This window comes from Poromitra crassiceps (genome assembly GCF_964638095.1).
Source record: "Poromitra crassiceps genome assembly, chromosome: 10".
NCBI classification, from domain to species: domain Eukaryota; kingdom Metazoa; phylum Chordata; class Actinopteri; order Beryciformes; family Melamphaidae; genus Poromitra; species Poromitra crassiceps.
The window spans coordinates 55,062,161-55,089,015 of NC_139631.1; the positions used below are offsets into that span (position 1 = coordinate 55,062,161).

General features: G+C 41.7%; 2 protein-coding genes across 3 annotated transcripts in view; both read left to right on the forward strand.

Moving 5' to 3' along the window:
• Nucleotides 1–14,395, forward strand: part of zfr (zinc finger RNA binding protein) — a 40,545-nt gene extending 26,150 nt beyond the window's left edge. Inside the window, exons 13-20 of one of the 2 annotated variants that reach the window (XM_083644873.1) lie at nucleotides 251–492; nucleotides 3,141–3,291; nucleotides 4,046–4,178; nucleotides 7,475–7,572; nucleotides 8,511–8,606; nucleotides 9,110–9,221; nucleotides 11,899–11,996; nucleotides 12,600–14,395. In XM_083644873.1, coding sequence (XP_083500999.1) covers nucleotides 251–492; nucleotides 3,141–3,291; nucleotides 4,046–4,178; nucleotides 7,475–7,572; nucleotides 8,511–8,606; nucleotides 9,110–9,221; nucleotides 11,899–11,996; nucleotides 12,600–12,782 — 1,113 coding nt within the window. In that variant the 3' untranslated portion in view covers nucleotides 12,783–14,395. Of the gene's footprint in view, nucleotides 1–250; nucleotides 493–3,140; nucleotides 3,292–4,045; nucleotides 4,179–7,474; nucleotides 7,573–8,510; nucleotides 8,607–9,109; nucleotides 9,222–11,898; nucleotides 11,997–12,599 lie in introns of those variants that run through there. The other variant, XR_014553115.1, reaches the window with a different exon arrangement.
• A 2,383-nt stretch (nucleotides 14,396–16,778) lies between these two features.
• The window catches only part of mtmr12 (myotubularin related protein 12), a 58,484-nt gene continuing 48,407 nt past the window's right edge, over nucleotides 16,779–26,855 (forward strand). The window contains exons 1-2 of the mRNA XM_083644455.1: nucleotides 16,779–16,886; nucleotides 21,983–22,040. Coding sequence (XP_083500581.1) covers nucleotides 16,818–16,886; nucleotides 21,983–22,040 — 127 coding nt within the window. The 5' untranslated portion in view covers nucleotides 16,779–16,817. The remainder of the gene's footprint in view (nucleotides 16,887–21,982; nucleotides 22,041–26,855) is intronic.

The following is a 26,855-nucleotide window of genomic DNA, read 5'->3' on the forward strand; positions in this document are numbered from 1 at the left end:
TCGTAGCAAGTTGCCGTTTCTGCATTATTTATTATGATCCCACTGGAGATTTGGGCAGAACACACCCTACGCCCGCCTACGCAGCAGTCAAGCGCCAGGATTGGCCAGGAGCGAGCCTTTTGTTACCTTTTGATAACTCAAATCTCCCACACACCCCGCCCAGCCGCCCACGTGTCATAGCGGTCTCGGCTCATGGTCATTGGTGTTGTCAGAGACAAGAAAACTGAAATCTTCCATATTTCACTTTCAGCCTCCACGTCGACCCGACTCTTCAGACGACCGTTATGTGATGACCAAGCATGCAGCCATCTACCCTTCAGAAGATGAGCTGCAGGCTATCCAGAAGATCGTGTCCATCACTGAGCGAGCCCTCAAGCTGGTGTCAGACATCATCACCGACCAGGACAATGAGAAGGACAAGGACCAGGACAAAGACAAAGACAAGGAAGAGGACAAGGAGAAGGAGAAGAAGGAAGTCGTCCCTAAAGACAGGTGAGGCATCTTAAGCCAAATTTATACTCGGGTGTCAAAACCCCCGCCGGACATAGGCAGCAACAGCTCCCCGAAAATGTGAAGCGACGCAGCTGACGTGAACAGCGGAAGTATACTATAATGTAGATGGGGAGATAAGAGGGGAGAGTGGAAGCTATGACCAAGTATGTGCACTAACCCTAACCCTAAGTATGTGCACTACATTATCTCCTTGGGCTAACTTCTAACCATTGAAATCACACCAATTAGTCATTTTGCTGGTCTCCTGGACCCCCTCGTCATGCTGACATTCGAGTATACAGACAGACAGCTATATACAGCTGTATACAGCTATATATAGCTATAACTAGACATATAGAGTATACAGTACATACAGACAGACAGCTATATACAGCTGTATACAGCTATAGCTAGACATATAGAGTATACAGTACATACAGACAGACTGCTATATACAGCTGTATACAGCTATAACTAGACATATAGAGTATACGCATGTCTAGCTGCCTCCGAAAATGTTCTAAACTTGAGGCTACATTGAAGCATGTTTCTCGCTATAGTGGAAGCTTTGCACCAGTAGTATATCTGAAAGCCTAGATAGATAGATATATATCTATCTGAAATAGATATATATATATATATTTCTGAAAGCCACTTTAGAGGGCTTACAAGTGTGACCAAATTTGTTTAGCATTATATTGTCTGTAGTGCCACATAATATAAAAATGTTTATCTTGATGAGCCATGAACATTGCATTATTCTTGTAAACTCTGTTTGTAGGATATATTTTAGTTGAACTGTCCAGAATGTTGGCCAAATATTTAAACTAGCTGTTACTAATGTTTAAACATTAATGTGGGAAGGAAACTGCTAAACATAACCACTTATTCTGAGAGGTTTGCTTAAAGTCGAAGTGAACCGGAACGGAATGCACCAGCGCGAGCATCGGACACTGAAAACGAATTGAGAGGCGGACCATATACGTGTCGATGATTTCATTTGACAATTTTGAGGACTGGCTTTGGCATTGGCCAATCCTGGTGTGATCCACCACCAAATCGAGTGGGATTCAGCCTGTTGTCATGCTACGCGAGTGGGATCCGCAGAGTACCAGGGAGCCAGCTGCTTCGTGCGGAGCGAGCGGACAATCCGATCCATAGGTGCTGCCCGCCCACCTGGAATCTCCGAGAGACGACCCCTGACAGCCAGGGAAGCTGTCAGGCTCGGAGGCGTGCGCCATTATAGTTATAAATGTAAATAATATTCCTGGAATGCGTGTTTTAACGAGCCAGTGACATTTCTTTGCATTCTTGGACATTACAGTTTGATTTAGTTTGCATAATTGCTCAAGTTAGTACCGTAAATTCCGGACTATAAGCCGCACCTTTTTTCCCGTTTTTTGGGCTTTTTTGGCCCCTGCGGCTTATATAACGGTGCGGCTTATCTATGGATTTTTTCCAAAAAAAAAAAAATCTCTCTTTTTTAGCACTCTTTCTAACTATAAATCCACTTCTGTTTTAATTTCCTCTCTTGCCCTCTTTTCACCACACTGTATGACACTGTATGACACTGTATGACACTGTGTGCACTGTAAATAACAACACAGGTGGTGTTGTGTTATGTTGTTTTGTTGAAATGTTAATAAATGGGAGCATTACATATGGTAATTAAACATTAAAACACAATACAAAAAATACCATTAAAACACCCGCGGCTTATAGTCCGGTGCGGCTTATATAAGAAAAAAATAGTCAACTTTGCAGGTGCGGCTTATACACCGGTGCGGCTTATAGTCCGGAATTTACGGTAGTTAGTTTATGGGCTAGAAACTCTGCCAGATGACAGGCACTAGGTGCCATTTTCTCCTTCATTTGGAAGAGAAAATGATCCTGAAATGAAGATTTGATTGACAGCTGCATGTCCTGAAATTATTGGTTGATATGGGGTTAACCTTGCGTCACCAGGCTCTTCTCGGCGAGAAAGAGCCTGGCTTCCATTCACAATTGATTTTGTCACCCTACCTGGTTCCGGCCTAGAGCCCGCCCTAGACAGGAAGGGCAGCGTTTCTAGCTCGTCAACTTTTACGTTAGCTTGACAATTTGACACAAGTATCAGAACGGCAAACAAAACAAAAGATGGACGTACCGAACAAAGTTTTTGAAGAAGTTCTTTTAGAAACATTGCGGATTCACAATCTCACATCTTTTAAGCCAATACAGAAGCTTTGCATCAGACAATTAATCGAGGCAAGAGACGTCAAGCTAACGGCAACAAAGAAGTTTTTTGGCGCACTGCCTTCCGGTGTTCATTCTGGTTCCCTGGTTTACGCCCCATGACAAAAAGCGGGATGAAAGGTGCCCAGACTAATATGGGGTAGAAATTTGATAGTACTACAAGGTGACGTCAGCAAACTGTAAATTACTGTTATCAATGAAATCTTGAAAAACAAACTTTTGATGTGAAAAAGTGTGAAAAACTAAAGAAATTGGATTGTTGTGATTTGTTTTGCATACATTATTAGAGGGGTGCACTGCATACCCAGGTATTTGAACTAAAAGAAAATAAAAAAGAAAAGTAATTCTTGGGTTCAGCTCGACTTTAAAGGTTTCTGCTTGTTTCTCTCCTCCCTCTGTGTGGTACCATGCAGAGCTCTGAAGGGGGTGATGAGGGTGGGAGTCCTGGCCAAAGGCCTGCTGCTGCGCGGGGACACGAACGTCAGCCTGGTACTGCTGTGCTCAGAGAAACCCACCAAGGGGCTCATCACCCGCATCACCGAGCACCTCCCCAAGCAACTAACAGTAAAATCTCACATTAGCATGGATGGATGGATGGATGGATGGATGGATGAATGGATGTCACTTTATTGTCCCATAGGTGGGAAGTTTGTCTTGGGCTTACATGCTGCAGCCATAGAGCTCAACAGTCACGTGACTTTCCGTGACGTTTCAGCCCCGGAGGACAGTTCCCTATTCATTTTCTCCATAGTGACCATAAAACATTTCACTTGGAGCAAAAATAAAAACTGGCGGTTCTAAAAACTCAAGTGAGTCTACTTCAGTGCGAGGCCGGGGTTTGAGGGAAAGTCTTAGAAAATCTGAACATGAAATCAATAAAGCATGCTCTCAAATCGATAGACCGCGCTCTTGAATAGACTGAATATTACCCTACTTCATTACGGTGGTCCTACCTATCTGACGTTTGGTTGTTTATTTTATGCACTGTGTTGATAGACTAAACCTACCCAACAGTGACATCTCCGGGCCTGTTGCACCATCTGCTAGTTTTGGGTGAAATTAAGCTGTAATTTTTAGTATTTTCTGGGGTCCAACAGGTAAATTAGGTCTCCAAACTAACATTGAGATATGAAGACATCAAATCTGCATTTTAGACTGAACCATTTACTCTTTATCTCAGTTGTTCCTGTTTGTATGTATGTGACACCCGGACGTTATTGTAAACATTGTGATTGGGTCTATAAAGATATGGACAAATCTCCATAGGATGGATTGATGAATAATGTTATCATGATCGGATCTTCCTGTTGCTCTCTAGATTGTAACCCCAGATAAATATGAGGTGAAGGGATCAGTCCAGGAAGCGGCCATCGTCCTGACTTCCTGTACAGAGCCCAAGATGGAAGTGACGATCACTCTGACCTCCCCTGTGATCCGAGAGGAGCCTGGAGGTCTGGACAGCCATCACAACCCTTATTTTCTCTCCTTCCTTACTGTGCTCTCTATCAAATCACTCTCCACATGTTGATATGTCCTGAAGAGCAGGACGATGCTGGCACTTTACTAAGAAACATATTGCTTTCAAATTTGTATGGGTGTCATAGGGCAGCTTGCTGTCTCATGTGTGATGTTTTTGGCTTTCAAAAGCAGAAATGTCTCAACGTAAACAAGGAAATGCTTGAACCTTATGACATCTTTTTTATGATCTTAATTCCATGACCTACTTTTTCTAATCACCAGCTCAGCACTTCTAGTGAAATGGTGGATGCTGGATGCAGTGGAAGAGTCAGGTGCCAGCAGTACTGCTCTTGTGCTGCTTTCACACACACGACGACCCCCATTCCTTGTTAATGGGGACAGTGCATTTAGTCTGAGACGGACACAGCTCTGGCCGTGGGGGTGGGGCTTAATGAGATGGGCACGACAGACACAGCTCTGGCCGTGGGGGTGGGGCTTAATGGACGCAGTAGCCATAGTGTGTGAAGGCAGCCTTAGTAACTCTAATGTCTCTTTAAAAGCTCTCCTTTCAAACAAAGCATGATCAGTGTTTGCATTGTGTTGAGTCTAGTTCTTCCCAGGTGAGATTCATTTTTGTTTCCTGTGTTCCAGGGGATTCTGTTTCCACTTCCTATTAGCTGCCACCAATGGGCTCACATGTTGTAGTTAACAGCTTATCTTTTTTTTCAGATTGAGGGGGCATAAAAATAAAAAGTTAATTTCAGCTGAAGAATGGCCAAGAGGCAAAAGGCAAAATGTTAACTTGACACACTCATGCGCAATTCGAATTTGAGCATAAATGTTGCATTTGTCCACAGAATTTCTGTGAAAGTTCGAATTGTTCACTTGTTTGTCAAATAAGGATTTGGCACAAACCACATAAATAAGATAAGCTCACAGCAGAATCCCACACAGCCACTCCCACAGGAAACAAATGTTCCTTTTGTCTAGTGGTGACAGGTCACCATGCTGAGGTCCCAGGTTCACAAGTTCTCCCCTGAGTCATTTGGTGTATTTCACACCTAATCTGAGGATTCCAAATTGGGCATAATATGAAATAATTTTTTGTCATTTGCAAAAATGAAAGCCGTTATTACAACAGTGTAATGGTCTAGACAAACATTTAAAATATGGACTATGTTATTTCAAAAAGCAATCAGAATATTTAAAATGATCCTTGGGGGAGTATTGTTAAACTTGAGGGAAGAAGGCTACGACAGAGGAATCTTTGTTTGGCCCTGGGTCCAGCCATCGGTATACAATGACTGTTGGGGTCTTACTCCAACCTACTGATGCTAGGTATGGTCTTACTCCAACCTACTGATGCTAGGTATGGTCTTACTCCAACCTACTGATGCTAGGTATGGTCTTACTCCAACCTACTGATGCTAGGTATGCATGCAGTGATGTCCTAACCCCTTTGGTTTGCTGGGAGCTTTCATGTCTTGTTATTTTTTTATTTGTTCTTCTTTCCAGCACGCATCGCTGCCTCCATATATCTCTAGCTATTTGAACAGGTCTAGCCCAAAGCCCCGCCCCTTTATTCTTTAAGCAAAAAAGAGATCTACTGTATCTTCAAGTAAGCTGTTCCCATCAGAAGCTTGGTAGGGGGCGGGGCCCAGCAGGTCCGGAAGGATTTTTGACCAAGGTTTTCCCACCACCCCAAAAACTTTGCCACACCTACCATTGCCATGCCACTCGTTATCAGGTCACTCCCCAGAAGCCATTCTTACACATCACTATTTCTCTGTTCCCAGTCCCCATGTTCATCCTAATAATCATTACTCATTGGATCCCTCCTCTGTCCAAATCTAAAAGAAGCTCAGGGTATCATGTAGCATTCCACAAATTCAGACTAATTATGTTTAACATGTTCAAGAAAATGTTTGTTTGTGGGCACAACACATAAATTCCCTGATAAAATGGTATTGGCTTCAAAACATTTGTGAGCCTAAACCCACATAAGGCCCCGTTCACACATAGCGTTTTTTACCCAACTGCCAGCGCCCTTTTCTCATCAAAAGCAACGGGAAGCACCCGTGAGGCGGCTGCTCCTGATAAGCTGCAGCCGGCTTTTTGTCTTTCTTTATTCGCTGCAGAGTCAGTGGAGCACTTTCAAACTTTGAAATGTTCAACTTTAAGAAAAGCACAGTTTTTTTCTCAGCTGACCAATAGCATTTGGCTCGCATTTCCCATAGCAACAACAAATATGGAGAAAGTCACTCTGCCGGTGGAGAGATTGCTCATTTTAATCTGAATTTCCTAGCCTGGTAAAAAGCATCCTGACATCGTGTTTGGCTCTACGTATCAGTCTGCCCTCCAAGCCGTACAGTCATTTCAGTGGGTGGGAGTACATGCCTTGACAGACAACTCCTTCAGCCAATCGGCGTCGCCAAATCCAGTTCTTCAGCCAGTGTCGGATTCAGTCAAATCCACTTAGAAGACTGGCAAAAATGTATTTTCTTGTTCTTGTTTAATTTGAAATTGTTGTTATTCAGTCTATTTCTGCAATAATATGGCTGTTTACTCTACGAAAGTTAATGTTACCACTCGTTGCTTTGGGAGACGCCATGCTGTTTTGCCAACGGCGGCGTCCCTGATTGGCCGGTTACGTTGTCAACTACGAGGCAGGTCCCTGATTGGCCCGCTCACTTTGTAATTTCTGAAAATGGCTGTGGGTGTGGCTGGAGGCCAGACTGATCCACAGAATGTGAAGTCAAGTGATCAGGATGGTTTACCAGGCTGTGAATTTCCGTTATCGCGACACCGATCGTAAAGTCAGTATGGTATTGTATATTATACTGGATGTGTATTGGAAATATCTGTAACACTATCGTCTAATAAAAGTGCGGTTAGTGAGCTAGCCAGCTTACTCGGCTAACGTGCGATGACGTTATCATGAGCTGCCCCCCCCCCCCCCCCCACACGCGCACATGAAAAGCGCTGTATGTGAACGCAGCCTGAGCCGAGGTCCCAGCAGGTCAACAGCCTAATCACATGACTTAACATGTCACTGTCAATCTGCATCCATCCACTCATTTGATCAGATAATCTAATATAGGTTGGTGTGTGTGAAGTCACATTTGCAGCAACCTTTCTGAAATCCAAACTGTTTTTCAGCCAGTAATAGGTTGTCATGGGAGGAAAGACACTTGGTATGTGTGGCAATGTGTTTGTTCTTGGCAGCCTTGCTGACCTGGTCAAACACCCGTTCCTCATCAACATTTTGACAATTCAAATCCATTTTTAGATGTAACCTCGGGTTTGGTGAAAGACCCAGCGGACGTCTTGGACAGGCAAAAATGCCTTGACGCTCTGGCTGCTCTGCGCCACGCTAAGTGGTTCCAGGTTCGGAACATCATTTTACTTTCTTATTGTAGCCTTATGAGATGCTTTTTTTTTAACCTTTTGGTTTGAATTTTATTTTAATGTTGGAAAACAATCCACTGGTATAATTGAAAACAAATCTTACTATTTGAAGCAAAATATTCAAGGATGCCATCTACTATGACCAGCATTAGGTTCTTCATATCATATTCATATATATATTAGGTTCTTCATATCATTGCCATGTATTGATGATAAACCTAAGTTAATTAGTCGTATTGATGATAAACCTAAGTTAATTAGTCGTATTGATGATAAACCTAAGTTAATTAGTCGTACTACAAATGACTAGCAAAGACCTGGCATCCTTGTATTCCCTTTTTCAATTCAGTAGTATTTTCGCTAAACGTGATTCCATAAGGCTGCAGAGTAACTTTGCACAGGATTGTCATCAATAAGTGCTTTCATGTTGAGCGTTTGTATGGTGTTTGATTTTATATATTTTTGGTAGAATAGGGATTGAGAGAAAAAGGAATATCTGATTAGTTTACTGTGATGCTGCTAATGGAGCAAAAGCACAGGCAAAGTAAAGCAGATTTCCGTTGCCCTTTCAGTCCCTATACTATCCTCTCAGGTGCACTCTTGTACTTTGAAGTACCTGTTTGTGAAGATACCTGGATAAACCTGGGCTCAGGGTTTAGAAGATGTGAAGGAAAGTTCTCCTTTCTTGTGCATCTTGCAAACTTTGAACTCCCTTACTAACGATGAGGTACAATACTGTTGGGAATGGCAGCTGATTGCAAACTATTATGGCTTAGAGACACCTCAAAACAATGACAAGCTTCCATTATGCACAGTAGTGTTTGGACCTCTGTGACAGAACTGATTCAGTTGTTTTGGTCCCGTCTCTTCTTCTCACTGTTGGTCACTCAATAAACTTGACTTTACTGCATCAAAAGGCTCGAGCGAACGGCCTGCAGTCCTGTGTGATCGTCATCCGAATCCTGAGGGACCTCTGTCAGCGAGTTCCCACCTGGTCAGCCTTCCCAGGCTGGGTGAGTAGTAAATGCTGCCCTGCTGAAAGCTGCTTCACGGGATGTTTGCTGTTCTGGTTTGTTCATTGCTGGAAATATGTTTATTCTGGTTTCCTTTCACCAAGCACTTGACATGCTGTAGGGGGCGCTATTGCTATGGCTGCATTCACACAGTATCAGGCAATGCGGTGAAAAGGCAAGGGGGGTAGTGCATTTAGGCTGCAATGAAAAGTTGAAATGGTATCAACTTTTGGTGAAATGCAACCCGACGTCACGCTGTGGTGGCTCCCAAATGGCGATACAACCTTCCGCTAATCGCCGCAGCCTGTGTGAATGCGGCCTAGCGGTTCATAGATGTGCCAATAGAAGCCACCTGGCTTGATTCATGCTCTGATCCTCTTTGATACTCTTTAATTAAGCTTGTCTCATTATGTAAATATCAGCTTAAAAAAAGTTGTAATGTTAACGGAGACTTCAATGAATTGTGTCCATTCTCACTGATCACATGTGTGTGTTTTGTTCAGGCCATGGAGCTGCTGGTTGAGAAGGCCATCAGCAGTGCCTCTGCACCCCTCAGCCCAGGCGACGCACTCAGACGGGTCTTTGAATGCATTTCTTCTGGCATTTTACTCCCTGGTAAGATGGTCAGCTTTTACTAGCAAGAGACCTCAAGGTAGCTTGTAACCTGGTACAGGTTACAGGTTGGTAGCTAGTTATGCATAACAGCTGTTGTATATAGTTCAGTTCATTTTTATTTTCGGTGACTGGACATGTAACAAGCAGAACAATCAAGGAAAATACGATCACTTTGGTTGGTAAAGTGCAAGTTTGTAAAACATCAAGTCCTTCTAAACAATTCAGATCTGCTACTGCAGACTAAGTGTCCAAGTGCCCGAAAAGGGGAGAGGGGGAAGCAAGGAGCTTGTCGGGCCCTACCCCGTCTTTCAATCTCACGTTAATTTACATACGGTAGTTGGTAATCGGCGCGCCTCATAGCACATCAATGTATTTTTGTTTTTTCAACAGCATTTGATATACATTCATACTTCTATGTATATACATACACACACACCATAAATTCATAAGTTCATACCTTACATATGCGTATGCATATTTATTTCCCATATTAATTCACATATACAGTATATATACACTTATACCATGGTCTGGGTGAATACTCGATTCTGATTGGCTGCAAGGTGTCCATTATTTTGTGATATTGTACAGTGATAATGGACACCTAGCTAAATGGTCTGTTCACCGTTCATATCAATGCGCCATAGTTTCATCAGTGTTATCAAGAGAGCAGTTTGAGCTCTATACCCCCGTTAAGGGGGGTCAAAGGGGGGTCAAAGTAACTATTTAAATCACCCCTGTGTGCTCAGTTTATCAAAAATAACTTATTTACAATTTTGATTTTCGTTTCGGAGATTTTTAACCACGCGAGAGAGAGAGAGAGAGAGAGAGAGAGAGAGAGAGAGAGAGAGAGAGAGAGAGACTTAAAAAGTGATAATGTACACCTCGTCGTGCATTAACCCTTACATAGACATATACACATGATCACATATCTACAGTCTAGATCGTGTAAGCACCTTTGGTATGTGGAGCCAAGATGGCAAAGAGCATCCCACAGTATGATATAATATACATATATATACACATACACAAAGATACATACACTCATACACGCACGCACACAAAACACACATGTGCTGGTAATCCAAGCAGTATAGTGTACTATAATATAACATAGTTTCATTGATATGAATATAATGTATGTATATCATATTATAATAACATAATAAGGATATGGCTATAATATAACATCGTCTTGACTCAACGGAAGTACCGTAAATTCCGGACTATAAGCCGCACCGGTGTATAAGCCACACCTGCAAAGTTGACTATTTTTTTCTTATATAAGCCGCACCGGACTATAAGCCGCGGGTGTTTTAATGTTTTTTTTTTTTTTTTTTTTTTTTTTTTTGTGTGTTTTAATGTTTAATTACCATATGTAAGGGTTCATGCACAGAGGGGATTGTCGGGAAAGAGATGGCTGTTTGAGGAAGCTCCCATTTATTAACATTTCAACAAAACAACATAACACAACACCACCTGTGTTGTTTTTTACAGTGCACACAGTGTCATACAGTGTCATACAGTGTGGTGAAAAGAGGGCAAGAGAGGAAATTAAAACTTATTATAGTTATATAGGATTTATAGTTAGAAAGAGTGCTAAAAAAAGAGAGATTTTTTTTTTTTTTTTTTTGAAAAAATCCATAGATAAGCCGCACCGTTATATAAGCCGCAGGGGCCAAAAAAGGCCAAAAAACGGGAAAAAAGGTGCGGCTTATAGTCCGGAATTTACGGTAGGCTGCGGGTATATCTATCAATCAATTTTTATTTGAAGTGCAAAATCACCATTAAGCATGGTCCCAATGCACTTATATGTATATGCTCTGCCATTGGTGCTGACCATTTCCATTATCGCCCTTTCCCCCCCCCCCAAAAGTAGCCTACCCATCGCTATGTGAAACAACAACCTGCGAGTTCGCAATCTACACACTGAAAATGGCAAGTTTTACATGTGTTTACATACAGGGCTGGACAGTGCAAGCATTTTACTTGCATTTGCTATTAAAAATAGAACAGTGCGAATTGTAAAACATAATAAGGGGCACGTGTGCAAATACAGAATTAAATCGTTCAATTCAGCAACTCGGAAACATGACCACAGCATAGCACGTTTCTCAAGTAGTAGTAGTAGAATCTTGGATCGAACATAATGCCTAACTTGTATGCATCTATAAAGATGTGTTTGGGGAAACTCAAATTTCCTCTTCAGAAGATCAAATTATGCAAATTGGCCATTAATGTATAGGTCTCTGATGGAAACAAGTCCCTTCTCACTCCAGGCATGGAGTTCTTCTGGAATCCTTTCTGACCGTGAGGGTCAAAAAGAGTGATTGAACAGAAACATCTGGTACTCGAAACGCTCCTAACTTGATTCAGAATTCTGACTTTTTCATGACATTTTTTTGAAGTATCAGTAACTATCTTAGAAAATAACATGGCTACTGGTCCACAAATTAACTCTCAATTGCTGTCAAACTAAATGAGTGACTGCAAAACTGTTTATAGTTTTCTGATATACTACTTATTTTCTAATAATGCTGGTTGAAAATCGACTGAGTGTTCCTTTTAACAAACTTTTTAAAGTCAACATAGTTTCACTCCTAATCAAGTCCCCTGAGCACCATTTGAAACATGAAATCAAACTCTAGTTAATGCAGATACATTTATTTTTCAACAGGTGGACCAGGATTGGTAGATCCTTGTGAGAAGAATCCAAGCGACACCCTAACCGCTATGGGAGAGCAGCAGAGAGAGGACATCACCTCCAGTGCTCAGGTACTTCCGTGTTAAATAGATTATCTGTGAAGGTGATGCAGACACGTGTTTTGGTTACCTTTTCTAGTTGCAGTAAACGGTTAAAGCAGTTGCCTGTGTCCAATCCACAGAGTTGAGTTTTGGCTTCTTCTGGTCTGGCATCATGATATGCAAAATCCTTGTCCTTGGTTTTACCAGCGATTCACCAATCAGTGCAGAGGGGGACTAACAATTGTCCAATAAACAGCCCGATGGGCGGAACTAAGTGGTTTTTAAGACTGCACCAAAGTCAATAACAAACATGGCTGCGGCCGCCGCCTGAGGGAAAAAATCTGCAGATTGGCAACAAGTTATATGCAAATTAATATGCAAATTAACCATTTGACGGACATGCGTAACCGGTCAGACGTTCTTGGCGGTTAACCATTGACATCCCTATTCTCTAGTCATTGGTTAGGGAAAATGGAATTCTCCTGGAGGAATCCCAGCATAGAAATAGTTTAAACAGAAGGCAATCTCAGACTAGAAGATGGAAATGAGTGTGTAACAAGTTGACAATTCAGTCTGATATCAGGCTATTAAAGGAGTGCTTGTTGTACCTCCTGTCTCTGTGTTTCTGTGCAGTTTGCTCTGAGGCTGTTGGCATTCCGACAGATCCATAAGGTGTTGGGGATGGACCCTCTGCCCCAGGCCAACCCTCGCTTCAACGTCCGCAACACCCGCAAGCGTCGCCGCGACAACAGTGACGGCACGGACAGCTTCGAGGGGGAAGGCAAAAAGGACAAGAAGGATTATGATGGCTACTAGGCCTTACCTTTACCCTGTTAAAGGAGTCTATGTAAGGGATAATCAACTCCTAGGTGTGCCTTCAACCATTTTAATGCACGACGTGGAGGCAAAGTACCACCCGAGGTGTAGCTGAAGTACATTAAAATCATTTAACGCACACCTAGGAGTTGATAATGCCGCTTATACCATGGTAATTTGCCATGCATTTGCAATGCAATGGAAACAATGTTCAGTGCTCCAGTGAATAGGATAGGATATGAGCCGGGCAACATGAATCTAGTCTGCATACAGCGCCACCCTGTGGTGTTGCTGTGCTGCCTCATTAAACAGCTGTGCAGGTTGGCTAACGGATTAATTTCCAACATGTGATTAGACTTATGTGCATGTTGCTGGCTAATCAGAAAAGAGTATCCACCCAGACCATGGTATAATATGGCTACTAGACCCCACAGTGACCCATTTAAAGTAGTCTATATACATACTGTATATATATGACTAAATATGACTAGGCCTCAGATCCATTAAAGTAGTGTGTGTGTATATATATATACACATATCTCTCTCTCTATATATATATATATATATATATATATATATATATATAGGTGTGTGTGCCTCCTATGTAGTGGCTGAAGAAGTGTTGTTTTCAGTTTGCTCTTGTAAAACAGGTGAAGCTACTACACAAACCAAATGTTTGTGACATGTGTTTTAGCTCTAGCTTGATCCCAGTTGAAGTTCAGACCTAAACCTCTCCTACATTAAGCTGTTTTTACCCCACATGCTTCTCAGATGGGAGTGTCCTGGCTTCCTCAGCTCTGCAGCCACTCCTTGCTGGAGTATCTTTGTTGGTTTGTTTTTAAATGGTGGGGAAAGGCATTCCTCACAATAGTTCAAATGGAGTCAGATCTCTTTGTTACATCTATATTGTGGATCAGAAGGAAAAGCAAATGTAAATGGCAATGCCTTCATTCATGCATTTTCTAGTTGCATTCAAAGGTTGCCTGTTAGTTTTGAAGCCGTTGTGAAACACCTAATTTGGTCTGGAACTTTGTTTTCTAAGTTGTCCTTTTGAATATGAGTTTTTGTTTGTGCTTAATGCAAGTGGTGTTTGATGCTGTGGTCTTGTCATGTCTAAAGGCTAAGCTGCAATTAACTTAACAGATCATGTGGCATTGCACTACAATTCTGAAGAAAGTATCTGTGCTTGAGACATTGTGTTAGTAGTGAGGTTATCCCTAACTGTAGATTTGTCTCATATTTTCACACACACCTACACACACGTGCATGTGTGTGTAAATATTTCTAGAATCTTGCAATAGATTAAAAAAAAAGCCTTTTGTTTATGGAAAGCATGGTTGTGCTAGGAATATTCATTCTTGTGTTTTGACTTTTAACATTTGTTTTACTGGTTAATGGGAAACTTTAACACCTTGCTTGCCCTTTTATCTTGGTTTGGTGCTGCATCGTTCATTTCAATCTATATAAGATTGTAATTATGACCGTGGGGAAACATGTAATTTAGATGTAATTGCATTTTAATGTAGGTCCAGTCTTGAATGCCCATCAGGCCTTGTACTGTGCTTTACAAGGAGCAGAATAAAACCATTTCCTGACTGAAGAGTTCTGTGACTTCTGCTGAATACTTGACTGCTTTCTTTCATGGTACGGTATACAGTACAGTGCACCCACCATCAGGATACAGTTTTGGGCTAGGTTTAATTGTAAACTTACCACACTTTGTAGTTTGTAGTAGTTACGAAGTATTTTGATACAGAGCCCTCAAAGTGTGAACCACCCTGATTTTCTCTACATTTTGTAGTGTTCCAAGCTGAATACAAATAAATGTGAAGCACGCTATTGGTAGGGGACAAGTTTCCATACTTTATCAAATGTTTGTAGATTAGTCACCTGAGTCTTCAGAAGATCAACTTAAAAGCTGGAGACTAGATTTACAAGAGGACATTTTGGAAGAGGAATTCCTCTTGTAAATCTAGACAAAGTTCAGACCATTAATGTTGCAATTTCCTAGTCACCCGCGCATGAGGAATTTCTAGACAAAATTAAATTGAAAGCCAAATACTGGGGTGGGGCACAGGGGAACTGAAATAAGTTTGTAAAGTGGAGTAGCCCATGTGACTCACGATTTATGTACTCTTAACTACTGTAACCTCTGTTGTAACAACTATGTATGTTATTTAACTGCCTTTGATGTTACACTGTTTGCTGCCAAGACTACTTTATTAATGTTATTGGAAAACCACAATAAAAATAAAGGACCAATCGAAGGGAGAGGCGGAGAAAAGTAATAATTGAGAAAGGCAAAAGAAAAACAATCCAGATGAGACGAATGGAACTATAATACATACATACAGTACATAGGGGCACGGTGGCACACTGACATCGCTGTTGCCTCGCTGCAAGAAGGTCCTGGGTTCGATTCCCGCCTGAGATGCTGTCGGGGCTGAGGGTCTGTCCCCATCACCATGTCCTCAGTGCCACTGCCCAGGTGGGCTCGTCAAAAAGGGCCTTTCTGTGCTCCCCCACTAAAAACATGCAAAAACAAACTATCAAATACAAATGACAGATGCTCCTGTAATTGCTGGGGCAGAATTATTTCCATTTGTAAATGTGGTGTGCCAGATTACAGGGAACTGTCCACTTAAAAGTAGTTAGGTTGTGCAGATTAAGAGCTCTGTTTTTGCTCTTGAATAATGATGGTGGATACCTCCCAGCTCGAACAGGCAGCTATTTGCAGCTCATTTCTCACATGTGGGATGTGGCTGGCTTTTATCAGAGTATGATCAAATGCCTTTTATGCCTTGAAGCATATAAACCACCAGAATACCTAAATGAACAGAGAAGGAAGAAGTAAAAGCAAAAGTTAACTTTTTTTTTAACAATACATTTTATAATCGCAACACGATAGCCTATAGTCAAAGTGTTCAATGATAGCGATATGTAGACAGAGAAAAACTAAAAGTAAATGCAGACAAGATTACAATTGACATACAAATTAATCTACATAAGAGGTTTATAACTAATAACTAGTATAGGCCTAATCCTAACTTTTCATAACTCAATAGTTTTGGTTATTTGTTATTACAGGTTTTAATTGAAATGTGTTTGAAAATATATGCTAAGATCTGAATAAAATGCCCTAATCTAATCAAATTGATATTTCCTTAAGGTGAAAAGGTTGTTCCACCCAGAGTTATCTAGAAGAGTCTCCATTCACTCCAATGGACCAGTTTTTTTTACTCTCAAGAGTTCCAGGAAGTAAGGTCCTGGATTAAGCAGCACTGTCGAGTTGTAGTCTGGGCACCTTCCACCCCGCTTTTTGTCATGGGGGCGTAAACCCCGGACCCAGAATTAACACCGGATGGCAATGCGCCTAACAACGTCTTTGTTGCCGTTAGCTTGACGCGGTGATGTTACCTAAACTAGAGTCTGATCAAAACAAAGCTAGCGTTACATAAAACAAAACGTTTATGCAATATGGCATCTCCGCCACCACCGCCTGACACACCGGTCAAAACGGTGAAAGAGGATTCTGATACTTGGGTCAAATTGTCAAGGTAACGTGCAAGTTGACGAGCTAGAAACGCTGCCATCCGGTCTAGGGCGGGCTCTAGGCGGGAACCAGTAGGGTGACAAAATCAATTGTGGGCGGGAGCCAGGCTCTTTCTCGCAGAGAAGAGCCTGGTGACGCGAGGTTAGTCGAGTTGCAGCAAAATGGACAGTTTGTGTTGACCCCTTCCTGGCTGTTTATTGGCTGACGCCACTCTCTCTCAGAGGACACTAGTTCCACCCATAGGTTCCACCATGGTTCCACCCATGGATGTATGGTTCCACCATGGCATGTGCCCGCCCACAGCTAACCGTACTGAAGGAGACTACCTCTGATTGGCTGTCATGTTTTTTCAGGCCAAAATGGCGGCAGAGGAGTTATAGCTGCCTGTCAGGCAGCCACTATTTGAGCTAACCTTAGATAAGGTTATGGTTATCTGGATAGAGAGCTAGCTGTGTGCTAACTAGCCAGTGGAAGTTGCTGACATGTTGAGTCTGGGGAGCGGAGGAGGGAAGTCTGCTAAACCTTCGTTTGTTTCTTACGTCACTCCAGAGGTAAGACGAACTGATCGGTCATTATCAGCTACTTTAGCACGAGCTAACGTTCATTCTGAACAGGACAGGGTGGGGTTTCATAATGTAATTAGCCCTGATTCTATTTAAGCTCCATTCAAATGTTGCCTGCTTCCTGACAAACAAACCGGATATGAAGCTGGAGAGCTTTAGGGCGCTGTCCTGTCCTGTCAGTGACTTGACTCCACTGTCACTTCCACATTGACTCGATAACGTTGCGTTACTTCTTTAAAGTCGAGCTGAACCCAAAAATTAGTTTATTTTTATTTTAGTTCAAATATCTGGGTATTCAGTGCACCTATTTAATAATGTATGCCAAAAAAAATCACAAAAATCAAATTTCTTTAGTTTTTCACACTTTTTCACATCAAACGTTTTTTTTCAAGATTTCGTTCAGAACAGTACTATCACATTTCTACCAATCATATCACAACATGGCAGCTGTCAATCAATCTTCATTTCAGGAGAATTATCTCCTCCAAATGAAGGAGAAAATGGCGCCTGGTGTCTGTAATCTGGCAGAATTTCTAGCCCATAAACTAACTACCGGTACTGACATGGCCAATTGTATGTAACATACAAAATCAAGCAAATGGCAATGTCTAAGAATGCAAAGACATGTAACTGTACTCTAAGGATTTTGTTTACCATCTGAAAACATGATTCTGCCTGTGTTGTTCCTACTTGGTGCTTGTCTGCAAACTGTATGATAGTGGTCATTAGGTGAACAGAAAATATTTGAATTGAACTTGCTTGATTAACCAATACTGTGTGGAGGCTGGAGGGCCACATATAGTATATTTTGAGAGACATCCCGAAGGCCGCTTAAGATCGGCCCCCGGGCCGGACTTTGGACATGCCTGACATAAGGGGTCGCCCCTCAGAGATTCCAGGCGGGCAGGCAGCACTCATGCATCGGATTGTCGGCTCCACTCCACACAGAAGCAGCTGGCAGCACCACAACATGCTGAATCCCACTTTGGGGGCGGGACATGCCAGGATTTCCCCAATGCCAAATCCAGTCCCCAGAATTGTCAAATCAAATCATCGATTCGACACACTATTATGGTCCGCCTCTCAACCCTGTCATCTCAGACAAGATTTGTTTTCAGACTCTGAAACATCTCTGACCCGCGCTACTTGCGTTCCGTTGCCTTCATTTCGTCTTTAAGTATTTCAGGGTTTATAAATGGTTCACCTGGGATGTTCAGCCAAAACAACGTTAACCTGGCAGCGTCTACGGAGTCTGAGCGAGCCGCAGTGTGAACCAACAACAAAAGTTCACATTCATTGAAATAGCTGCAGAATGACCTGTATGCTGCATTATGAGTTTACCATTTCTAAAGGAAATAGTCCATGGTGCATGATGTAGTATTTGTGTGTAACAGTATATTTTGTTAAGATAGCCATGTCACAATTATTCAACCCCTATATAATATTGTTGTTTTTAAAGCTTTCTGACCGTTTTTATGGCCTAAAGTGGAGTTGAAACATAATTAAGCCTTTGGGAACTCTATAATGATCCTTCATTTGCTTCAACTGTGATGCAGATATAAACCCACCCATGATTATGAAGGTATTCAAGGTGAGTTGCAATCATGGGAAAGACAAAGGAGCTTCCACAAAAACTGAGAGAGGAGATTATTTCATCACACCTGAAGGGCCTTGGGTGAACTTTTGTTTAATCAATGTGATTTAATCGAGCTTAGAACATTTGGGCAAGTATTGACATTTTGGTGTTTCCAAATACAGTGTGTGACCAGAAATGACAGCAAATCATGTCTCAGACTCAGCATAGTTTTTTCTTATGTAAACAAACATGCAAACACAACGGGCAATTAATTTATTATCGAAGTCAAGAAAATGATTGAGGTCCATATATCTTCTTTTTCTTTTTTTGTTGCATTTTTGCCTTCATTTTAGACAGGACAGTAGGCAGACAGGACAGTAGGCAGACAGGGAAGGTGGGGAGAGAGAGAGGGCATGACATGTGGCTAGCTAGGGCTGCAACAAATAATCAAATTGCATGATCGATTTCAGTGTTTCCTCCAGGCTGTGATTATCTTCGGCACTCGGCCATATTAGCCAACAACAGCACTCCCTCTTAGGGATGCACGATATATCGGCAATCATATCGGTATCGGCCGATGTTGGTCATTTTTTAACATATCGGTCATATCGGTATCGGTCAGATGTTGCAATGTTAATATCGGTTATCATTATCAGCCAAATTCTTCACATTGATATGAAATAATGCAGTAAATCTATGATTTATGGGCTTTTCCAAAGGCTTTACAAATAAAGAAATGCATAACTTTTTCAAATTCAGTGTTAACATGTGTTTTTCAGTATGTACAAAATGTGATGATCATAAAAATGTGGTTTTATACAGATCATATCGACATCGGTAAATATCGGTTATCGGCCATAACAGCAATGTTAATATCGGTTATCGGCATCGGCCAAAATTTTCATATCGGTGCATCCCTACTCCCTCTCATGTGATATTGCTTAAATAAATGTTTATATATCTATTTGTATTGTCATGTGACACTTGCTGTGTCTGTCACACAGCTGGAAAGATATTTAATGGCATTATGGAGGAGGAGGGAGAGTTTCTTTGTCTCTTCTCTGTCTTTTCTTCTTTCTTTATGATTAACATTACCTTCTCTCTCTCTTCTCTGGCTTGAGCAAATGTGGTTGTTTTAGGCCAGGGGTCCCCAACCTTTTTTGGCTCGTGACCCTACTTTGACGTCTAAGGAGGGACTAGGGAATCTAGGGACCCATGACATTCACATTCTAGTACACCATCGATAATGTCAACAGTGACATCGTCAGTGATGTCACATAGTATGCTTCAAGTTATTTTTCCCAACAGAATTCTGACTTTAAGATCCTATCCGTAAGTTCTAACTATTACTGACACCGGTGGCCGTTAGAGTAACTGCAGGCAGCGTGTGAACGAGCTGATGCGCGGGCACCATACTCGCATGCACCGAAGCAGCTGCCTGGTAACAGCAGAGGTGTTGGTTGCTTTGTAACGATAACTCATAAAAGTCACTTGAAAACGGCAACCTGGACAATTTATCAGTCAGATCAGCCTCAAGATGCCCAGGAAGGATTCTGGATGAATTATCTGACATTATTGTGGCATGTTTGGTTGTGTTTTGGCTTACATTGGCTGCGGAGAAGTGGATAAGGATATTCACGTTAGCGTGACGCAGGTACTATCCTGCTTCCCCTGTATGTACGGTACCGTGTAATGCCTGATGTTGACCAATCTGAACAGTCAATGTTCCATAAGCATAACAGTAACGTTAGGCATATTCACGACTGTTACATTCATTATCCACACAAGACGGTAGGTCTGCACGATATGAGGAAGATCTGCGATGTGCGATAACATTGTTCAATATAGCGATGACGATACGACTTGCGATAAATAAACAAATATGAAAGTATGCATATTAACTAATCAGTGTTGGGCAGTAACGCGTTACTTAGTAACGCGTTACTGTAATTAGTTACTTTTTTAGTAACTAAGTAATATAAGGCGTTACAATTTCCAAAACAGTAATTAATTACAGTTACTAATCCAAGTAACGCATGCGTTACTGCGTTACATGATTGCCTGCCAGAATGCAGTGTTTTCTATGTAAAAGAAAACATTTTATCCTTACCGACTCAGGTGGACCGTGAGTACGCCGACGCACACACATACGTGTGTGTGCGCGATACAGCGAGAGCGTGCGCGCTGGCTTTCAAACCGAGTCAGAAGGAGACGAGCAAGAGAAACCTGGCTACCTCGAGAGAGAATATGCGGGGATGGAGGCTAAATTGAAGGCGACGCTGGGTGAGGTAGACTTGGGTGTGTTCACTGGATTAACAGATACACTTTGGGTAAGTCAGTGTTGTACACAGTTACTTCCTAACCTCGTCAAAGCCTTTCTCACCGTAGTCAGACGGGCCGGCCCAGGGAATGTTGACAGATCATCACTTTTCTTTCAGCAACGAAGCTTGAAACGTTTGCATTGAGGCTGTTGTATTACCACTCCGAGTTTCCGACAGTAACAGCATCTGCATCTTTCACTCACGTTATCTGTGAGTGACTGTCTGATTTCATTTCGTGTGAAGCTAGCCAGTCTTAACACACCACTTCCTGTTCTTTCTAACCGAATTTCAAAGTAAAATGCCTTTGGCTTTTCGTTTAACATAGCCTATATAATACCAAAGCGAAAATAATTAATACAGTGACATGCTAGACTGTATTTGGGGTAAAAATAAAAGTAACTAGTAACGTACCTAGTTACTTTTTGAAAAAGTAATCAGTAAAGTAACTTTTATTACTTTTTTAAGGAGTAATCAGTAACAGCAACTAATTACTTTTCCAGAGTAACTTGCCCAACACTGTAGCTAATACAGTTCCTATGTCTTTCTGCTTTAATAATGCTAACATAGACCCCAAACATAGCCTATTCCCACTGAATAAAGAAATGAAATGCACACTGACTCTAGCTGAAACTACACACAGCGTGTTTGGGCTTTGGCAGAGGGGCGGAGGGCACTGTTGCAAGAGAAAGGTGTACGCAGGATTTACAACACAAGACAAAATGATCAGATGCTGAGTGGGAATGCATGACGCATGTGAATAAAACCACTTTTGTTATTCATTGCGTTTCAGGCAGTCTTTGCGATGTGTTTATTGCGCATGTTCATATTGCGATGATGATGAAAATAGGATTAATTGTGCAGCCCTACAAGACGGTAACGTTATTAGTGAAGCTGGTGGTCATTTCTATAAATGTAAATGTGTAAAAGTGCGCGCACTGAATAAACAAGGACTTCATGGCCGGACTCCAACACGGACTTGACCACGTCTTATAGTTGCCACTGAAGCACTTGTACCAGCCTTCATCAGGTCATCCTGTAGGTGTCTTGCAGTCACACGGGTTCTTAGTTGTCTTGACTAAGTTTGCAGCTGTTCCATAAGTTTTAAACTTCCTTATAATGCTCCCAATGGTGTCTCTTGGAATGTTACATCTTTTGGAAATCTTCTTACAAAACCCTTTGTTTTACAGGAAATCAGTGCAGAGAAGGAGCCCTCAAGGGAGGAGAAGCACCCTGATTTATTACCAGGTAAAAAGCTGTGTCACACAAAGGCTCTCTTTAATTATTTTAATGCCATTACTATGGAACACATTTATTTGTATGAGTGGCTTAAAAAAAGCCTGGACAATGTGTGGGTATAATTTGGACCATGTCCATTATGAATATAGAGGTTAAATAATTTATGTTTACAAAATAAGGTCTTTATTATTGTAGTGGAGTTGGACGCGCGTTCCAAAAAAGAAAGTCTTATTGTGGTGCTAAACCAGAAACATATACGCAGCATAACCCTAACCCCAAAAAATGAAGGGAACACTTAATCATCACAGTATAACACCAAGTCAGTTCAACTTCAGGGATCAATCTGTCCATTTAGGAAGCACAAGTGATGGTGAATCAATTTGCCCTGCAGATCTCCTCATACAGGGTTAGGGTATCTTGGGGTTTTTGTTGATAACTCACTAATCTGGAACACTCATGTAGACAGTCTGTGTAACAGACTACAACAACGTCTGCACTTCCTATGCCGCCTTAAGCCCAATTTATGCTTCGTCTGCCGACACTTTTGAAACGGTCGCCGACAGAAATGAGGACTTGAGTCGACACTTTCAAGTGTCGTCAAGCAGTGTCTGCTACCTAGTGAAATGTCTAGTGTCGCTGACTACTACGTCATAGTATCGCGCAAGTCTGATTGGCTATATAGACGGCACGTGCTTGACTTCCTTGTTTTGGTTTTCACTCGATTGAAATGAATGAACGTGTCCCCGCTATTTTTATCAGCCTGTCCTTGATGTATGACTTCATGAAAATCACAAAAAACATTGTGACCAATTTCCCAGAGAGAGAGGAGGTGAGTTGTGTGGTTGTGTGTCGTTTATATGCGGCTGCAGCCAAGTACGTTACATCTTGCCTCCGAGGTGGTTTCACTGGGCGTTCCATTCCCCCTCTTCTCTTGGCTGTCTGCTTATAGCGTTCGGGTGTCACGTGACCGTTGAACCGAGGCGACACTTTCTTTTTCGTCTGCGACCATGTGCTGAGCGACACTTTCTAATAAGTATAAATTAAGCTTTAGAGTTCATGGTTTTTGACCAAAAATATGTATGTATGTATGTAATTTTTTGTATTAGTCTGTATTAGAGAGTCTCATCAGATACGGCATTACAGCTTGGTTTGTAACCTCTCTGTACAGCTAAAGTTCAAACTGCTCCGTCTGATGCAGACTGCATGGAAGATTATAGGGGTGAAAGACCATTCATCCCTGCAGTCTGTTTTTGACTGCAGGGTCAAAACAGGCGACTCCAATGGAAGCCAATAGAAGAGTTTCTGATCCCTCCCATGTCTTACATGCTGAGTATGAGTTACTGCTCTCTGATCCCTCCCATGTCTTACATGCTGAGTATGAGTTACTGCCCTCTGGGAGGAGGTTTAAGCTGGAATTATGCTTCCCGCATCGGTGAGGACCGCGAGTGTCCGTGTGGAAAAGTGATGTCAAATCAGCAGACACGCCCCTCTGCAAGGCTCCTGTGCGGACGGTTTTCACCTGGCCTTGAACACCCCGAACTTTGTAACTACGCAGACACCACGTCCACAGAGTATAAAAGCTCCAAACGTTTTCTCGTCAGGATTCGGTGTCTCACATTTCCATGCGGCCGGGCCAAACGTCAAGCATATTCCCAGCTTTAAGGTCTTTACACATCGGGAGCGTTTTCTTTGTGCGTCAATGCACGTCAATAATATTTTCCGAACCTATATCAGTCAATGCAACCGTGCATACCAACAGCGAAGTTTCGATGAGCGTTATTGCGGCGTTTATTTTTTCGAACCATGGTTGATTTTTCAGAAATTCGCTTCCAACGTGTATACATCTGTGGCTGTGATTGACAGGTGGGTCAAAACTCGCATCGCAATTTCGTGCCGTATATTCGCATCGCTCTTGATGTGTAAGGAAGGACCTTTAAGTCCCACACTGCAGACTAAACAGATTGAAAAATTCTGTCACTGATGACATCATTACTGTACTATAGCCTTGTGTGTGTAAGTAATTCACTGATGATGTCATTTATGACATCACTGATGATGTCACCAGTGGGACAGACAGAGAAACAAACAGACAGACAGAGCCCAGACAGACAGACAGTTTTCACACTGCTGCAGGCGAGCTGGTGTTCTGGACTTGTATTGTATTGTATTGTACTTATATGTATTGTAGTTGTATTGTATTGTACTTATACAGTATGTATTGTTTTGTACAACCCCGATTCCAAAAAAGTTGGGACGCTGTGTAAAACTTTCATCATTTGCAAATCGTTTTCGACCTATATTCAGTTGAATACAGTACAAAGACAATATTTAATGTTTTAGCTTTTTGTAAATATACAGTATGCTTATTCCGAATTTGATGCCAGCAACACCTTTCAAAAAAGTTGGGACAGAGGCAACAAAGGACTGGGAAAGTCAAGGAATGCTCAAAAAACACCTGTTTGAGATTAAGAAAGGTAAAAGTCCCCTTGATTGTGCATCCTATCGGCCTATTTCTCTTCTTAACACCGATGTGAAAATACTGGCTAAGGTTTTAGCTCACCGTTTAGAGACAGTGCTCCCAGAGATTATTTCTCCAGACCAGACTGGATTTGTCAAAAAGAGACAGTCTTTCTCCAATCTTCGACGTCTCTTCAATATCATCTATTCTAAACCTTCCCAGACCCCAGAGGTAGTAGTGTCATTTGATGCGGAAAAGGCTTTTGACCGTGTAGAGTGGGATTATCTCTTCTTTGTTTTACGAAAATTTGGTTTTGGTGATGGTTTCATATCCATGGTCAAACTACTATATTCCTCCCCAAGGGCCTCAGTACGCACAAATGACACTATGTCTCCATTTTTCCAGCTGCACAGAGGGACAAGGCAGGGTTGTCCCTTAAGTCCCCTGCTCTTTGTCCTAGCAATAGAACCACTGGCCATAGCCTTGCGTAGTGACCATAGTATTTATGGTATTCGCAGAGACCAGGTCCATAAAGTTTCACTTTTTGCAGACGATTTGCTGGTTTTTGTATCGGATCCACTAATTTGTATCCCTAAGATTTTGAAGTTGCTAAAAGAATTTGGTATTTTTTCTGGGTACAAACTTAATTTACATAAAAGCGAACTAATTCCGATTAACGCTGCAGCAGACACATGTGTGTTTAATTCCCTTCCTTTTAAGGTTTCACCTGAAAGGTTCACCTATTTGGGCGTTGTTGTAACGCGGAGATATAGTGAACTATTTAAACATAATTTTTTCCCTCTGTTGGGCCATACCAAATTAGATCTGGCACGTTGGTCGGGGCTCCCTTTGACCCTTGCAGGGCGCATCAATGCAGTTAAAATGAACATCTTGCCTAAATTCATTTATCTTTTCCAATTAATACCAGTCTTTATCAAAAAATCATTTTTTTCTTCCTTGGATCAAATTGTCTCATTGTTTATTTGGAATGGTAAAATGCCTCGAATACGAAAAACTGTCCTTCAGAAACCTCGTGTAGCTGGTGGAATGGCTTTACCAAACTTTCAGTATTATTATTGGTCCTGCAATGTAAGAGCCATGTCCTTTTGGCAGTCTAAGCCAGTAGGATACGAGACTCCTTGCTGGCTGGCTTTGGAGGCTTCAACTGTATCTCAAGTGTCTTTACATTCCTTGCTCTGCTCACCCTTTTCTGGGGCTTTCCCTATTACAAAAATTACGACCAATCCAGTTGTATGTGACTCTCTCAAGATTTGGAAACAATTCAGACAGGCCTTTAAATTTAAAGATTTTCTTATTAACACACCGATTACAAAGAATTATGCCTTCCCCTCTTCTATTTCTGACAGTACTTTTGAACTTTGGAGACTGAAGGGAATATCTACTCTAGAGGATTTATTTATTGAGGACACCTTTGCATCCTTTGATCAGCTCTCTGATAAGTTTAGCCTACCCCCATCGCACTTTTTTAGATATCTGCAGATTCGTAACTTTTCTTGGTCCAATTTGGGCCAGTTTCCAGGGCGTCCACCCGAAAACCACTTGGACCGTATCCTTAAATTGAATCCGGTTATAAAAGGGTATATTGGTATGCTTTACCTTATAATTAACACTCTTGACCAAGTCGTATTTGAACCCCTCAAAAATAGATGGGAGAAGGATATGGAAATGCCTATCTCTGAGGAAGTATGGGATTTAGCAATTAAGAGAATACATTCTTCTTCAGTATGCTTGCGACATTGTGTTATTCAGTTTAAAGTGGTTCATCGTCTTCATTACTCTAAAGAAAAACTGGCTAAAATGAATCCAGAACTAGACCCAACTTGTGATAGATGCAAACAAACAACCGCCAGTCTTGGTCATATGTTCTGGTCATGCCCGAAATTAGTTCAGTTCTGGCAGTTTATTTTTGAGGCCCTGGCCACTATTTTGCAGTATCATTTAGAACCCTCCCCTTGGAGTGCCATCTTCGGGGTCGTTCCAGCTGGTGCACAATTAAGTGCTGCTCAGTTAAATCTAGTAGCCTACACTACTTTATTAGCTAGGAGATTGATATTATCCAAATGGAAAGATGCTTCCCCGCCCACTTTTGCACGTTGGATTAAGGAGGTTATGCAGTCATTAAAATTAGAAAAAGTCAGACATACCATGAGAGGATCAGTTTCCAAATTCTATTCAACATGGAGGCCGTTTCTTGATTTTGTAGAGGCTTTAGATGCCCAGCTATTAGCTGGAATGGACTAGTATTCTGTTTCTTTGTATTTGTTTATTTACTTTTATATTGATTTTTATCCCTCTTTCCCTCCCTCTCTCTCTTCCCATTGTAGTGTGTGTGTGTGTGTGTATGA